Source organism: Maylandia zebra, linkage group LG12 (assembly GCF_041146795.1).
Source record: "Maylandia zebra isolate NMK-2024a linkage group LG12, Mzebra_GT3a, whole genome shotgun sequence".
Lineage (NCBI taxonomy): Eukaryota > Metazoa > Chordata > Actinopteri > Cichliformes > Cichlidae > Maylandia > Maylandia zebra.
The window spans coordinates 21,088,874-21,106,157 of NC_135178.1; the positions used below are offsets into that span (position 1 = coordinate 21,088,874).

The window sequence follows — 17,284 nt, forward strand, 5'->3', positions numbered from 1 at the left end:
CCTCACAATGTGCTTGAAATGTTCAATTTTTATTACTATTTATTTGGATAAAATAATTCAGCTAATCCCTACATAGTCTTTTATAATTATAAGTTCAAAAATATTGTAAACATTTTTGTTTTAAACTTTTGTTTTAAACCTTCCAGTGTTTAGTCAGTCTGGAAACTAGAGCCTTAGGAGCTAGAGCCCATCCCAGCTGTCATAGGGCAAGAGGCACAGATAACCATTCACACCAAGAATTTAAAATCACCAGTTAACTTGACATGTCTTTAGAATATGGCACCCAGGGAGAGAATGTAGACCATTCAGAGATGACTGGACAGCAGGACCTTTTTGCTGTCATGCAACGGTGGACCAAAGTGCTATCTTTTTGTAGAAATTAGTATTTGGTGATCCTCATTTAACGCCTCATTTATGCACATAAACACTTGCTATCTCAATACAGTATAAACTGATACACAAAACACTGGCATAATATTATCAGTCGAAAGGTTTAGGCCATAGATTTTATTTATTGTATTTAGGTAGTGTTTTTCCTCAACTTCCCAAAAAACTACTCTGTATGTAGATTTAAGTAGCCGGATTGGAACTAAAAAGAAAAGCGCACAGCGTTGACAGAGTTCCTGAATTTCTTTGTCTCATTATGACCAGCCCTGCATGAATGAGAGCTGACGTTGCCTGCCTGTTGTTATTTTGTTAAAAGACGGAAGTAAATCAAGTAGGAGGGGACGAAGGCCATCACAGTAACTGCTACGCTTGTCACGGTAAGATATTTGTGCTTGCTGAATTCACTGTATGGCGAGTTTAATTTTAACGCCAGAAGGTACGCTAATTCGTTGAGTAAGGTCTTAATTACCCCGACAGATTAAGAGCTTAACTGTCCCGGCAAAGGCTTCCTTAAGTCCCTACTTAGAAGGTCATGTCTCAGCTTTGCTAGCCAGAGAAGTGGTCAGGCGCTAGCTGACACTGACAGGCACACTGCACCAGGCTGCTATCCTTTAGCATTAGCTTCATTCATCTACTCTAACTGCTGCAAACATGCAGGAGTGGGCAAATCAGTTATGCGTGAGTAGTGGATTGAAATGCACTTTCAAATGCGCAAATATCGGCTGCAATTTAGCTCATTTTGGGTTAACTACTCAACTACGTGTGCCTTCTGTCGTACAGACTCGAGCCAGCTATGCTAATGCTGTTCTAGCCTAATGCTAGCCAAGTAGAGAACATTTTCTCAACTTTGTGTTTTATCTATCTGTGTAAGGACAGCTTTTGTTAAATACTTATGTTGTAAGATCAGAAGCTACGTAAGAGTACACGAGAGTTTCGGTGTCAATTTAGGGCGGTAGCAGTGTGCTTTATCGTACAAACGGATCGTAATCGGCTAACGTATTGCTAACTACGTCGACAGTTGGGCTCGGTTTTGGTTAACTTATGGCTAGTTAGCGACTTGTCGGATGTCGACTGGTACCTGAAACCCGGTGCTCTAGTTAATGTGTTTTTCAGTACCATTAATAACAAGTTAACATGTCAGTCTAACAGGATTCATTCATAAATGTAGACGTGTGTTGAAGAGCCTAAAGGGTTATTTTGCGGAATATTGTGAAGGAATTTTCTCTTTCTGTGTTCTACCATTTGACTGAACTGAATATAAGTGGGATTAATGAAATCATTATGGGTTTGTTTATTCACTGCAGCAGTGTTTTTACATATTTGTAACACAGTAATAATAGATATTCAGTGCATAGTCAAGGAAACACTAACTTATTTCCATATCAGAAAGACTTTAAAGAGACAAATTCCACATGTTAGTATGAACAAGCCATATATATGTTAAACATAAACTGCTGTCCAGTTAAGCTACTAGTTGTAGGTGGTTGAGTTTAAATACCTGATGCCAACCTAAACATTGGCCAGTGCTTAAGAAAGGTGAAGGGGATGGTGCAGGCAGGGTGGAATGGGTGTAGTTGAGATGTCAGGGCTGATTAGTGACAGAATACAACAGAAAGAATGTATGGTGGGATTGACAAACAGACAGGAGGCCAAGCTAAAGGTGGCAGAATTAAACGTGTCTTTTCATTTAGATTGACCAGGATGGATAAGATTAGTAAAGAGTACATCAGATGGACAGCTCAGGTCGAGCAGCTTGGAGTCAAAGTTAGAAAGAAGGCTGAGGTGTTGTGGATGCATTGGGAAAAGGATGTTGAATATGAAGCTTCCAGGCAGGATGAACAGACGGAGACTATAGACGAGATTTATGGATGGAGTGTGTGACAGGAGGATACTAGGGATTGGGTGAGATGGAGGCAGATGATCTGTTGTGGAGACCTCCTAAAAACGACCAGCTGTCCATAAGCCAAAAATGTTAAAATTTCATGTAAAAACACAGGTTTTATTTTTCCAATAGTATTTTAATATTTTACAATTTTCTCTGAAATGTGTCAAGCAGGCATCTTTGTACCTTAAACTTAAAAGAAAAGTAAAAATAAAATGAAATGGTGCCTCGAGGGCAACGGGATGAGGAAGTATAGCTAATGATACCCAGAAGAAAACATTTAATGTTGGCTGACAAGAGTTATTGTTGGCCCCATACATGCTGACCAAGATGATTTTTTTTTTTTTTTTGTAAAGAGAAGATATTAGTGTCTGATTTCTTAACAGAATCCATTGTTTTGATTTCCGATAGATCCCTACCATTTATTCAGAAGAAGACAGGAATTCCTTTTATTTCCCTGTGCTTGCATTTCTAGTATTTCCTGTTGTTCTCGTGATGCTCCAAGTTTCCAGTCAGGAAAAGATTTCGCTATCATCTTTCTCATCCTGTCATTCGTTTGCAGGAGAATCGACAATTTGGATCCAAGATGACGGACTCCAAGTACTTCACCACTACCAAGAAAGGTTTGAAACTTTGTTCTTTAGAAGATTTAACATGGTAAACTCCTTAGTGCAAGATTATAATTATTGTTGTTGGTACCTACACATTATATTTATGCGAGTGCTTTGGGATGTTTTTTTTCTCGCTGATAAAAAAAAAGTTCTGTAGATTCCCAGTAAAATGATTTGGCATGTATTTACTAACTTCAAGTCTATGAAACCAAGCACATTTACTTGTTTCAAGAGCAAGCATACTGTGGTATAACTAGGAATGTTACCGAACTATAAGGTAGATTTAAGTAAGGAAAAAACAAACAAAACAAAACAGAAAATGTACCTAAAGATGTCATCTCACGGCTTTGTATCAAAGTTGTTCCCAAGAACAAGAGCTTTGGCTTTTGTATATCAGATAAGACGTAGTGAGAATTAGCTCTCAGTGAGATAACTGCTAGGCCTCCTTGTATTTCAGCAGCTCCCCTCACACAATGTTGCTCTGGGAAAGTCTAGAAGCCCTCTTTGTTCTCTCACACAGGGCTTAAGAAATATAAACAGATGCTAGTAAATGATAGTGTACCAGACTCCTTGGTTTTTAAGGATTACCTGAGACATAAGAACAAGTTTCCTTCAAAATCTCCCCCCCGTTGGATCTGCCTGATGCTGTGTTGTGCAGTGTGGAGCTCACATGCAAAAGAGACTTTGAGTATTAATTTGCCTGGGAAACACTGAAGTCTGCCGATTCAAATTTAAGCTTATAATTTGCAGTTTTCTTGCAGTGTGTAGTTTGTACCCTAATTAGGCAGCTGAGTTAGACTGCAATAAAAACTAAATTAAACGTGATTCTCAAATTAAAAAAAATAAAAAATTCTGTGTACAATTCACCACAAATAGGCAAACACACTCCTTTTGTGTTTATATTTGACAGACACTGTATACACTCTGCTTTAATAACACTGTTCTTTACTAGCTTTGTGTTTACACAAAGTCCTGCGTTTCCTCATCTCTGCGCATGTCTGAGATAAGCTCAATGTAGCACAGATGTGCAGGATGAAAAAGACATGTTTGATATCTTTGTGCACCCATTGTGCAGATAATGACATTATTGTAACTGTAATGTGGCTGTTGAGTTTAGTATAGTAATGTGATTACAGTGCAATGCTAATTGTAGGGCAACTGTATGAATTGGTTTCGCTAAACTGCTGAAAGGTTTACAGCAGCAACATAAGTGCTTCTGTAAACATTTGCTGATGAACTCATTCACTCTCCAATGAAAAGATTACATTTTAAACTAATTATGGTTTTAGATAATTCAAGGAAATAATTGTTAAGGAAATAGCAACCTCCCAGAAGTATTTAGATGAAAACTACAGGTCTAGGTGTTTATTCTACAACCCACTCCATTGTTCTGTCTGTGGGAGAAAAAGCTCTTGCACCGCGTTCATTATGCTTACAGCTGACAGCCAGTCAGCTTTCTGACAGAGAATTGTAAAATGTCAGCCAGTGCGTCCACTGTCTAGTTTGCACATTTTAATGTTGGCAAAGCACTTTCATCCTATTTGTGTACCAGTTGGATTACGCAATAAGATGTTTCTAATTAAGATGTTTCTAAAAGATGCCCCTCCCCCCACTGGGCTCCCAGGCCTATCAATCACACATTCGCAAAAAGAACAATTTAATTATTGCTAAATACTGTAGTTCATTTAATAATAGTTTATATTTTCTATTATACATCTACACATATCAGAAGAAGGGTGTGCTTGAAGCTTTAAAATAAATTTAGTGGAGTAAAATAGAAGTGCTTTTCAGCCAGTTTGCTTCACAGGTCACTGACCCAAACAGGACTGGTGTTGACCAATCAACTCGCCCAGCATTTTTTTTCTAGCCATGGACATTTATACCATTTCATGTTTTTAATCCTATCTCTGTCTCTTGTGTACAGGGGAGATCTTTGAGCTCAAAGCAGAGCTCAATAGTGATAAGAAAGAGAAGAAGAAGGAGGCTGTAAAGAAGGTCATTGCATCCATGACGGTGGGCAAGGATGTCAGGTGAGTTAGAGGGGAAAATATCAGTGAAAATCATGTCTACAAATGTAGAGTAGAACTGCATACATGAGCTCTCACTGTGAGTCATAAGTTGTATAACAGCTCGTCTCTCCTTCAGTGCTCTGTTCCCAGATGTTGTGAACTGCATGCAGACAGATAACCTGGAACTGAAGAAGCTGGTCTACCTCTACTTGATGAACTACGCAAAAAGCCAGCCAGACATGGCGATCATGGCTGTTAACACCTTTGTGAAGGTAAAGCTCAGTTTGTCATAAATCTGTAGATGCTGTAAGAAATGATCAGCTTTTTAGGTGATCTTTGACTCCTGTTTTTTGTTTTTTTGTTTTTTAAATTAATTAATTAATTAATTAAATTTTGGGACAGAAATATTGTGGACCATTTTACATGGTCAAGGATTTTGATACAAACAAGAGTTAAATCAAATTTAAAAATTGCTTGTGTAATGCAGGATTCTTTAGAAATTAATAAAATATTTGCAACAGAACTTCTGACCTCATTAAATCACCCATTAGGACTGTGAAGACCCCAACCCTCTCATCCGGGCTCTTGCTGTTCGTACCATGGGCTGCATCCGTGTGGACAAGATCACAGAGTACCTCTGTGAGCCTTTGAGAAAATGTCTGAAGGATGAAGACCCATATGTGAGGAAGACGGCTGCTGTTTGTGTAGCAAAGCTTCATGATATCAATGCCCAGTTGGTGGAGGATCAGGGCTTCCTGGACACCCTTAAAGATCTCATCTCTGACTCCAACCCTATGGTACGAATTTTTAACGAAGCCTTTTTAGCTGGCTGTTGAGCCAGCCATGTTTCTTGCATGTGACAGAGCTGCCTACAAGCCATAGCTCTATCGTTCACTGATAAGCCCATTGTTGGCGTGCAGATGTTGAACATGATGTCAGTGATCTCTTTTGTAAGTGGGCATGGTTTTCTTCCTGTTAGCATTTATCTGTGGCTTTGTCTTCATTTGTAGGTTGTCGCAAATGCAGTAGCAGCGCTGTCTGAGATTGCTGAGTCTCATCCCAATAGTAATCTAATGGACCTGAACCCTCAGACCATAAACAAGTTGCTGACAGCTCTTAATGAGTGCACAGAGTGGGGACAGATATTCATTCTTGACTGTCTGGCCAATTACACACCTCGTGATGACCGGGAGTCCCAAAGGTAAGGAGACGGCTTAGTCCTTGTGCTTGTCATTAAGTTCTATTCACTGTGGATTAGTTTTAATTTTCTGCTCTTCCTTTTCCAACATTAATAACACCTGCTAGCATCTGTGAGCGTGTGACCCCACGGCTCTCGCATGCCAACTCTGCAGTGGTGTTGTCAGCGGTTAAAGTTTTAATGAAGTTCATGGAGATGCTGCCCAAAGACTTGGACTATTATGGCACTTTACTGAAGAAGCTCGCTCCTCCACTGGTTACACTCCTCTCTGCTGAGCCTGAGTTGCAGTATGTGGCGCTGAGAAACATCAATCTCATTGTCCAGAGACGGTAAGCCTGAGGAGAGGGTCTCTTTGCCACGTCTTTAATAAACTGTCATATTTCAGTTAGACTCCTTTTTTTTTTTACTTTGTAAACAAGCAATGTTTAATGTGTCATTGCAGCCCAGAGATCCTGAAGCACGAAATGAAGGTTTTCTTTGTCAAGTACAATGACCCCATCTACGTCAAACTGGAGAAGCTGGACATTATGATTCGCCTAGCATCTCAAGCCAATATTGCTCAGGTAAGAAACCCACATCTATAATGCAGCATTATCTAAGGATGCTCCCAAGAATAAATCTATTTAATAGAATCCAGTGAGTGACACACATCTGTCCTGCTGTAGGTGCTGGCAGAGTTGAAGGAATATGCCACTGAGGTGGATGTGGACTTTGTGCGTAAAGCGGTCAGAGCCATTGGCCGCTGTGCCATCAAAGTTGAGGTAAGCGAAGGTGATGTCATCAGACGCTTCATTGGTTAAATATTTGTGTTAGCTACATAGTGAATGCCTAGGTTTGTGTGTTCACTTCGCTGGTAGTTGAAGATCACAGTGCTGTAAATAGTTAATCTACTTGCCACCAACCAGTAAGACGGAGTTTCAAACACAAGGTGGTGCTGTCATCATGGCATTGTTATGTGTTAGTTCCTCAGACAAATTGAACTACAGCTTATTAATATTTCCATTTTGGGGAAGTATGAGTATCCAGCACAGGATTCAATAGAACCTGTTACCGTTGACATTTAAAATGTGGTTTCATTGTGAAGTGAAATTAATCTTCAGTAAAACCAATGAAATCATTTTCTGCGCACTACACAGATGTTATCTAGCACTGTGCATCAGGAAATATTCATGACTGTTTAAAAAAAGAAATACAAAACAAACAAAAAGCAAGTGTTGATGAACCGCTCTGCTGCTTCATGCTGTGCTAGTATGACTTGGTGGAAGTCCTGCTTTAACCACTTGCAGGCTGCAATTTCACCATAGACCCCACACTCTGTATTCTCCTGCTCTCCTCTTTCCTCTATTCTAACCCTTTCTACTCCATTGCTGATTCCACGGCTGTCAACTCGGTTCTGTTAGCACCTCGCACAGAGAGCAAACATCAAATCCTGTGTCAAACTGACTCAACCTTCATGTCAAGGATCATCACTGGTGATGAGAGCTGGGAATCTGGCTGTGACCCAGAGACCGAAGAGCAGTTTTCAGTAGAAGAGCCCACACTGTCACAGCCTGAAGGCAGTGCATCAAGTCCAGAGTAGCATGCCAGCATATTAACATTCATAGAGTTGTACACCATGAATTTGTCTCCTGGGATCCAACTGTCAATGCAAAGTAGGGCTGGGCCATATTATACCATTCACGGTAATACCGGTATAATGTTAGGCAACGATAGGAAAATGAAATATCGCGATAGAATGGGAGTAAAACGCGCATGCGCGGTGCCTTTGTTTTCATACGCACATGGCTGATTGTTGAGTGAAACAGATGAACCAGAATTGGTTTGTAAAAACGGTGCAACTTCCGTGATGTGGAACTGGTTTGGTGTTTGTCTGTCAGATACACAACAAAGCACATTTTTTGCAGAACATGCAAGCGGCCGTTGTTATTGTCATATTTGTCGGACTAAGATGCTCTTAAATCTGGGAGTAATCTGGGTCCTAAACTCCGTATTCTTCAGGTCAAACAACACTGCAGCATCACTTAGAGTTAAAAACTGTCTAAATTCTTTCATCTTTAATAAAACGATCAGCATTGCTGCTTTACCAGGTGTAACTATAAAGTTTAACTTCCAGGCATCCATGAAAACAAAAGTTATTACATTTAACGGAGTTAGAAGTTAGCAGGAAGCTAGCGGAAGTTAGCTCGCTAGTTTCGCTAGTTACCTAAGCATGATATTGCATGTTCTGACTGAGAGATTTCTGAAAAAAATCAAACGTACAGCTCTGCTATCACTTCCAACATAAATGAAGACAGGAAACTAAACAGCAGTGATGTTTGTAGGGTTACTGAAGTTGGGCTAGCTGGTATATAATGATGTGCTACGTGATCGCTAGCGACACAGCTATGTTAGCATAACATAAACAGTGAAGCTGGAGGACGAACACTAACACTTTTCCACTTATAAAAGTTAACGTGAAGGTTCTTCATGGTTAGAGACAAATGCAATCGCATGGCAGGATGCTGTAAACGGACCAAACTTCAGTCAGGAGAACAACTGAGATAATCCATCCACAATGCGAGGTTAGTCATTAATATACTGCAACAACATGGGAATAGAGCAGCTGCCAGAGAATTCAACATTAATGAATCAATGGTACAGAAGTGGAGGAAGCAAGAAGAATGAGTTTAATAAAGTTTGATTTATCTGACTGCTTTGTTTCGCTTAATGTGCCTTATAATCCCGTGCACCTTATGGTCCGAAAAATGCGTACTGCACACTGCAGTTTAATGTTGCAAAGCACCTCTTTTTAACTTCAGTGGATATTATACATGGTTATGCTCAGGATATGTCAGCCCATTTCTACTGGAAATGCCTTTTGGTTAAACTTTCAGCAAGGAATTTGCATTTGCACTGTTACATTTTTATAAAGCTTTAATGTACATAAAAACCAGCTTCTTGTTTAAGTGAAAATAAATGGAAGGTTGTCTTTTTGCGCTAGTAATGTTGTGGAGTTGTATTTTGTCTCGCATCAATTATATCATCGGTTATATCGTTATCGCAAATTTTCAAATATATATCGTGATAAATATTTTTGGCCATATCGCCCTGCTCTAATGCAAAGTTCTGCTAAAATGACCTGAGGTGTCTGAGGGACAACTTTCAGCAGACACGAGCTGAGCTGTGGTACATAGCATTGCTCATGCAATTGTGCACCCACCAACACAGTGACCACCCACTAACCCTAACCTGAAATAAAATCTTCTTTTAAAAAATGTACTGTTTAGACACAGTGGATGAGATCCAGCATGTTTAGAGTGAGACTTTCAGGGAGTAATACAAAAGTAGCAGGACTGTAGAAAGCGATGTGTCAAGGCTCAAGGAGATGTCCTTCAAGAGAATCTCATCCATATTAAAATCAAGTACAATTTTTTTTTTTTTTTTTTTTTTTTTTTAACAAGAACACTTACTGAACTACTTAACCTGCACACCAGTCATTTTTTTCTTTCTCTCTCTCTGTTTGTTAGCAATCAGCCGAGCGCTGTGTCAGCACACTGCTAGACCTCATCCAGACTAAGGTCAACTATGTGGTGCAAGAGGCCATTGTGGTCATCAAGGACATCTTCCGCAAGTACCCTAACAAGTAGGTTTCTTCTTGGACATGTTTGTTTTCACATTTTCCACTTTACTTAAAACTCTCTCTGTGTTTATATGAATAATCCTCACATTTATCAAATGTATGACAAAGACTTATAACCCTTATTTACATATGCTGTTATGCACATGTAGTCACCTCATCATTCATTTCCTCTTGATCTTTAAATAAGCAATGAAAACCTTTTGATCATAAAGACAAAGTGTTTCCCTCTAAAAACCTGCTTGCAGTCGACGGTACTTGATTGTACCTGGCTCAAAGGGTATGTTGGTTTGTCTGGAGTCCAACTTTGGCTGTGGATTCAGGGGAGTACCTACACAGCTGCAAGGCTGTGAGCCTCTAAGGGAGCAGCTTTGCAATGTTTCCAGATCAGCATGCCTTGTGCGTTGAGCGACACGAGTCACTGCCCAAGACAACCTTTGGATTTCCTATTAATTAGGCATTTGTGCTGTAGCATTTTTTTTAATGAAAGCAATATGTAAATTGACTAAATTATTATCAAGCATTTTATGCAGATCAGAAATTCACCAACCACTGCAGAAAACTTCATAGTTTGGCATGTTGCCTGCGAAAGACAAGGAAACAGAGCTAAAAGGAGAGTGAATAATACATTTACATTTGTCAGGGTGCCAGAAAACACGACTCCAAAGCAGTGTTAATGTTGTTCTATGTCTGCTGGATATGAAAGTAGGCAGTTATTTGCTACCACGTATTACAAGCCAGACATGTGGTTGTTTGATCAGATTTTATTATAGTTATTTTGGTCAATCTCGGCAACAAACAGATGAATGCTGTTCTAAGAAAATAACTGCAATTTGCATTTTGTCAGTCTTGCGTTTAAGTGTCTCTGAATCTGATGCACTGATGCTTTGTGTCACTGTTTGCAGGTACGAGAGTGTGATTGCCACTCTGTGTGAAAATCTGGACTCTCTGGATGAGCCGGAGGCGCGTGCCGCCATGATCTGGATTGTAGGAGAGTACGCTGAGCGCATCGACAATGCTGATGAGCTGCTGGAGAGCTTTTTGGAGGGTTTCCACGATGAAAGCACTCAGGTGTATTTAGGAGGGTGTGGGGAGGTTGTTATTTGAAAAAGTCAATATTTAATGGAAGCTGCAGTAATAATTTGCCATCAGTGCTGGGAGTAACAGATGCGTCCTTTCAAGCAGGAAATCATTAAAACCACTGGTTAGCTGTAGCAAAGGATGAGAAAGCATAAACCATTTTGAAAGTACCAGAGACCTTTTTTTCTTTTTAGTGAGCTTGCTCAATGATTAAAATAAGAAAAAATAAAGAAACAGTGGAACAAAATTTCTTGTGACCTAACCGTGATTAATGAGAAGGCTTTACAATATTTCAGTGTGTCACTTCTTATATGTGGCTCAGGGGCGTATTTGTTGAAACGCCAGCCTTTACTCTGAAGATCTTTCTGCCACAGCTCACTGTCGGATTACACAGCTTTGCTTGGTGTTAGACTCTCCCTAAGTAATTGATTGATTCCCATATTATTGCCTTGGAAATATATTCCATTTTTATTATTGACTGATGAAGGAAAAAGGACACGTTAAGCGCACTTACTCATTGTGTATTCTGTGAACATTACGCAGACCTAACACAAGGGACTGTATTGTCTGAGCTAACCAGTCAGATATTAAACAATTTGTTTTTTGTGCTGTGCAGTGCATGTGTAAAATAGTCTTAAACTATTTACTGCTAGAAAGGTGTGTCATTTATGTAAAACATGTTAAAACCTCACTGCGTGTCTTAAACTGTCGCACAGTGTTAAGGTACATCTTAATGATCATTTATTCACTTGCTTTTAAAAGCAGTGCGTGAGCATTTGTAACACATTTGGTGTTCTCACTGGCCTCTAGGTGCAGTTGCAGCTCCTGACTGCAATTGTCAAATTGTTCCTGAAAAAGCCAACGGAGACCCAAGAGCTGGTGCAGCAGGTGCTAAGCCTAGCCACACAGGTGAGGGGGGGCGGGGGAATAAGCAGTCTACGTCATACATGCTATTTTTCCTGTCAGCGCATCCTTTATTGTCTGCTTTTTGAACTTTGTTGCTTATTTCTTTTTTCTTTTAGTTGTGTCATTTAAACGTTATTAAAAGGGGCTTCCTATTTCTGTTCCAAAATCCAGACCTTTTATAATCCTCTCACAGATTTACATTTATTCATTTATTTTTATTTTTCCAGTACTTGTGTATACTATTGGCAAACATGCAAAAAAGAAAATGGTAATTTCACTCCTAAGTCCAATTTTTATGCACACAAACATTTTTTTTTCTTGTAAAAGGCTAGCAGAAAGCAGCAATGTAGAGACGATGTGCCTCGCAACTTCAAAGAATGAATATATTGGCTATTCACTGAAGTAACTTTTAAGCTTACTTGATTTTCTTAGAACCCTGGGAACTTTGTGCTTTTCTATGCTGAGAAAAAAAGTACAGTGTCAGATTGCCTCATACATTATCCAAATCTTACCACTACCCTAAGGCAAACTCCGTTTTTGATATCTTTGTATAACTTCTGGGCCAAGACAGAGTCGAACATTAAGTATTTATTAAACATACAACATAAAGACATTCCTTATGACTCATCCCTTTTTCACAGGACTCTGATAACCCAGATCTAAGAGACCGAGGCTACATCTACTGGCGTCTGCTCTCCACAGACCCTGTGGCTGCCAAAGAGGTGGTTCTGGCTGAGAAGCCGCTGATCTCTGAGGAGACAGATCTGATTGAGCCTACACTGCTGGAGGAACTTATCTGCCACATTGGTACTCTGGCCTCTGTCTACCACAAGCCTCCCAGTGCCTTTGTTGAGGGCAGCCGCGGAGTTCAGCACAAGAGACTCCCTGGCAGTACTGAATCGTGAGTCATAGACTTTAATTACTTTGACACTGCAGGCAGAGGGCTTAGTTTACTTGAGTGGAACTGCCCTCTTAACTATGGTGTTTTGCTTTCAAGAAAATCTGCTGAGTATAACTTGCATATAGTGCCAAGCTGTGGAGCATTTCTTTGTTTGTTCCTTCTTTCGGATGTAATTCATTACATCCATCTACCATTATTCATATGAACTCGATTGAGTTTTATCAGGAGTTTAATGACAAATTAGGGGCTTCATAATAACCAAAGTTGTCATAATGCATATGGCTTAAACATCATTTCCCCCCCCCCCCCCCCCCCCCCCTTGCTTTTACCAGTGGGGAGAGTGAGAGCCCTGACACAGCTTCTGCTGCTGCAGTTTCTGATGCCCCTCCGGCTGTCATCCCATCCCAGGGAGACCTGCTGGGAGATCTTCTCAATCTCGACCTGACACCTCCCACCACCACTGGACCACCACCACCAGCCTCTAGTGGCATGCAAATGGGTGCTATGGACCTTCTTGGAGGAGGACTTGACAGCCTGGTATGTCTTCTGAACATGATTATTTAAGTGAAATTGAAAGGCTGTTTATTTCACCCAGAGGTTTAACATTAAAGACGCCCAGTAACGATAACAGGGGGCCAAGCAGCCATGTAACATGCATACAAGCCGCTTCTGGTAAACAATTGAAGTGAATGTTGGTGCACTAAATGGAGAAGTGTTGACTGATTCTTTCCACAAAGTTTTATGGCTGTGCCTCAACTGTAACCAGTAGGTTGCAGCTGAAGATCCATTTATGCGAAAAACAGGGAATCACTTTGATAAAGCCAAGTTTATCAATGCTCATGGCTACTTTTGACATACTGGATTTTAAGAAGTTTCAAAACATTTTTACAGGCCATTTTTTTCCAATTGGGACAGATCCAGGCACATTCTGATTTTTCAAAATCTCAGTGTTTGATATATTGCCACCAGACTTGATGTATGGACTCTCCATGTCATCTGAAAGTTGTCTGACCACTGATAGAACAACACATTAATAACAGGGGGGAAAAATTGACATGATGAGCTCAAGTTGCCATGGCAACTGCTTGGCCTCCCCCTCATCACTGCTTGCAGCTATTGTATCCTTGTATTGTGTCCTTTTCTACCTTTTGGTGCCTTTTTTCTTTTGACTCTTGTATTTATTCCCTTTGTTCAATGCTGCACCTGCAGATGGGGGATGAGTCTGAGCCGGTAACTACGTGGAAGGGGAGGGCTTAACATTTATAAACCATATCAGGCCATTATAGAATATAAAAACAGTTTTATTATGTTGTTTTGTTTTGTTTTGAGAATGTACCTAAATCTCTTCATTCATCATTATCATCTTTATTGTCCTGATATATGTCGTAAACATGATGTCAAATCCTTAAGTCCATCTCTTATCTCTGGGCTCTGTGATGTCTCATCTTTCAATCAGCCGCCCATTCCCCTGCGGATGGACACTCCTCAGTCACCTCAGCTCCCACATCAATCCCCATCGCCCCCAGATTACAGCCCCACTGAGGTTGGTCCAGGGGACCGTGCTGGACCACTAAAGGCCAGCACCAGTCTTGAACCCTTCTCTTGTCCCCTGTTGTGCCACCGTGTCCCCTCTGAATAGTCATCCCACAGTGATATTAGTCTGTTTGCACTTTGCACTGTCAGTCCCCCCCCCACCCCCCACCCCCCACCCACACTCCCTGTAGGTGAGATTTTAATGACTCACACCTGTGTTTTTGGTCAAATTTCTTTCCGTGCACAGTAGTTTAGCTTTGTCACAGTGTGAAGTCGCAATGACAGTACACCTATTTATTGAGCAGCAGTTTAACAAAAAGCTCTTGGATTTCAACAACCAGTAGGCAGAACTTGTGGATGGTAAAAAGTGAAGTACATAAAAGGAGTCTTACTGTTCTTTTATCTCCTTTTTGCTGTTACTTGATATAATGATATAAACCCCATAGCTGTCATCATTCACTGAAAGACATTTTAGACTTCCACCCCCCACCCCTCAATCCACCTCTTTAAACTTGTCAGAAAATAATTTAATACTGCACTAAATAACTTCAATTACTTCTGTGCTTTTTCATTCTGCTCAGCTTGGAGGAGACCTTGGTGGAAGTCCTGCTGTAAGTCATTTTTCAGAATTGTTGTTGGCCTTTGTTTGCTCAGTACAAAGTGACATTGAATGTGAACATGTTGCTGTGTAACCCACAGATTGGGGCTGGTTTTGGTGCTCCCCCAGCTGCAATGCCAGCCTCTTTCAGTGCCCCTGTCAGCGGCGGTCTGGATGACCTGTTTGATCTCGGAGGGGGAGTTGGTATGCCTATGGGAGCCTACAGCGCCCCCAAAACTGTAAGTTTATATAAGCTGGGGAAAGATAAAAAAAAAAACAAAAAAAACAGAAGAGATCCTTCAGAAAATAAATGATCTTGTCTCTGTTAAGGTTTGGCTTCCAGCTTTGAAGGCCAAGGGCTTGGAGATATCAGGCACTTTCGCCCGCCGTTCTGGGGTCATCCAAATGGAGATGACCCTCACCAATAAAGCTATGAGTGTCATGACTGATTTTGCTATACAGTTTAACAGAAACAGGTAAGACCAGCTAATAATCCGTACAGGATTTTCACAAGATTGAAGCTTGATACGATAGACCTTGAGCAAACCCTGCAATGGATGCTCATGTTTGCCTTTTTCTCTTCTTTGTCTCGCTTAAGCTTTGGTCTCGCTCCAGCTGGTCCACTGCAGGTTCTAACTCCTCTCAGCCCAAACCAGAGTATTGAAGTGACTCTTCCCCTCAATACTGTGGGACCTGTCATGAAGATGGAGCCTCTTAACAACTTGCAGGTATAACCTTCACTTGTGTTCATTTCCCCTGAATTATTTATGACATTGCTACTTTTTGTTTTGCTTGAAATGACAGTGTTATTCTGTCCTTGCTTCTGTATTCGTTTTCCATGAATCCAAACTTGGCTGAACTTTTCAGCGTCACAGTGTGGCAGTAACATAAGCTATCAAACACATGACTGGTGTCGAGAACAAATTGGAATAAGTGGTTACATATTTCCACTGTTTTTGAATTTTCAACACTTTATCGTCCTGAAATTTGACTTTATATTATGACACCCATTGCATAGATTCAGTAAGTTTAAATGGATTTGGCATGGTTATTTAAGGTTTTTCATAATTAAACAGAAACATTACTCGGCTTAATCTGTCAAATTCTAAATTAAAGTTCACAAAATTTTAACTTATGAATCATTTAACCTGATATATCCAGTGGACTTCACATTGTCTTTTGAGGCACTGACCCGAAGATATGACCATATGTTCTAACTGATTAGTCAAGCTATACTGCTGAATTCCCACACTGTAAACTGTAATGTGATTAAAGCGTAAAACAGACTTCAGAGCCATAATGATTTGTTGAAAATGTTAAAAAAAAAAAAAAAAAACCCGGCAGAGCCTGTCTGTTTCTTGATTAGGGCGGCTCTTTTAACTGGCCAGCATGGTGGATGGGTGCTGTGTGCAGCTGGAGAGGGAAGATAAGAGCGCCTTAGGGGGCGATGGAGGTGGGATTGGTCATTAGCGGTCTCACAGCACATGGCTCTTTTGTTTCTCCTGGCCTCAGTAGCCTCGCTAACCTTTCTGCGGTGCTGCCTCACGGCCCCGCTTTGATGGTTACTGTTGTGGGTTTGACATCTCCTGAGATATGTGTTGTATTTTGTTGTGATGAAGGTGTCACATAATATTCTGAGTGCTCTTTTAACTATTTACGTGTCGAAGCAGTTTGTTTCTTACACTCGTACGCTGGCAACATCTGGACACAGCAGTTAACTGAGTCTCATCCAAATAATAATAATGCTGCAGTGGAGACTTTACCTGAAAAATGGCAAGCTACTCCTGCGTCTTTTTGTCCATAAAAGGGGACTTTACAGAGCTGGAAACTATTGTGCTGCCAGTAGATTAACTTGAAGGCCGTGTAATAATGTGTCAGATACTATTAGACTGGAAGTTTGTTTTTTCTTTATTTCATTTCTCTACAGTAGATGTCAGACCCCCTCATCTTGGGCATCTAACCCTTTTTAATAGACCGCTAGATCAGAATGGAGCTTTGTGGTCTTTTTTTTTTTTTTTTTTTTGTGCTGTCCTGTGTTGCACTCAGGAATAAGATGCCCTGTAATGAATAATTCATGAGCCATTCTTCTGCCATGCTCTGTTTGAACTCGCTGTTCTTCTTTCAGCACCTCTTTGTTCAACAGCCCGATCAGTATCACTGGCTGACGCTTGTTACTTCGTGTGCTCGCATTCAACCACAAGTCGCTAGAGTGTTTCTGTGTCCTGTAGTTTTTCCTTGCATAGACTATGAATTGTCTGTTTAAAGCCTGTGGCCAACACATTTTTTTTTATAATTTTATATGTGGTTGTTGTTTTGGACAGTTTTCAGATTTTATTTTTAACACTGTCTTCTGTTGTGATCTTTCTCATTTTCATGTTTATTTATATCTTGTTGTAAATCATATTTCAAGGCGGTTTGTAGACTGTTAATTTGATTATATTTAGATTTTTGGTGATAAGGTGAGGGTCCAGTTATGAACACGACTTTTAGTAATGATGTTATAAAGTGGAGTCCAAAAGTTGTTGTTTTTTTTTCTTGTATTTCTATGTCCACCTGCCAGTAG

The 17,284-nt window shown here is 40.3% G+C and overlaps 1 protein-coding gene across 5 annotated transcripts in view; it reads left to right on the top strand.

The window, feature by feature from the left end:
• Window positions 1-620: 620 nt before the first annotated feature.
• ap1b1 (adaptor related protein complex 1 subunit beta 1) overlaps window positions 621-17,284 on the top strand; it is a 29,702-nt gene continuing 13,038 nt past the window's right edge. The window contains exons 1-20 of one of the 5 annotated variants that reach the window (XM_004544607.5): window positions 621-764; window positions 2,832-2,892; window positions 4,805-4,910; window positions 5,026-5,161; window positions 5,441-5,686; window positions 5,900-6,090; window positions 6,195-6,416; window positions 6,530-6,650; window positions 6,753-6,848; window positions 9,594-9,709; window positions 10,609-10,774; window positions 11,594-11,692; window positions 12,331-12,590; window positions 12,923-13,127; window positions 13,800-13,820; window positions 14,047-14,133; window positions 14,705-14,734; window positions 14,823-14,960; window positions 15,052-15,197; window positions 15,320-15,449. In XM_004544607.5, coding sequence (XP_004544664.1) covers window positions 2,856-2,892; window positions 4,805-4,910; window positions 5,026-5,161; window positions 5,441-5,686; window positions 5,900-6,090; window positions 6,195-6,416; window positions 6,530-6,650; window positions 6,753-6,848; window positions 9,594-9,709; window positions 10,609-10,774; window positions 11,594-11,692; window positions 12,331-12,590; window positions 12,923-13,127; window positions 13,800-13,820; window positions 14,047-14,133; window positions 14,705-14,734; window positions 14,823-14,960; window positions 15,052-15,197; window positions 15,320-15,449 — 2,553 coding nt within the window. In that variant the 5' untranslated portion in view covers window positions 621-764; window positions 2,832-2,855. Of the gene's footprint in view, window positions 765-926; window positions 1,066-2,831; window positions 2,893-4,804; window positions 4,911-5,025; window positions 5,162-5,440; window positions 5,687-5,899; window positions 6,091-6,194; window positions 6,417-6,529; window positions 6,651-6,752; window positions 6,849-9,593; window positions 9,710-10,608; window positions 10,775-11,593; window positions 11,693-12,330; window positions 12,591-12,922; window positions 13,128-13,799; window positions 13,821-14,046; window positions 14,134-14,704; window positions 14,735-14,822; window positions 14,961-15,051; window positions 15,198-15,319; window positions 15,450-17,284 lie in introns of those variants that run through there. The other 4 variants (XM_004544605.6, XM_012917322.5, XM_004544606.5 and 1 more) reach the window with 4 other exon arrangements.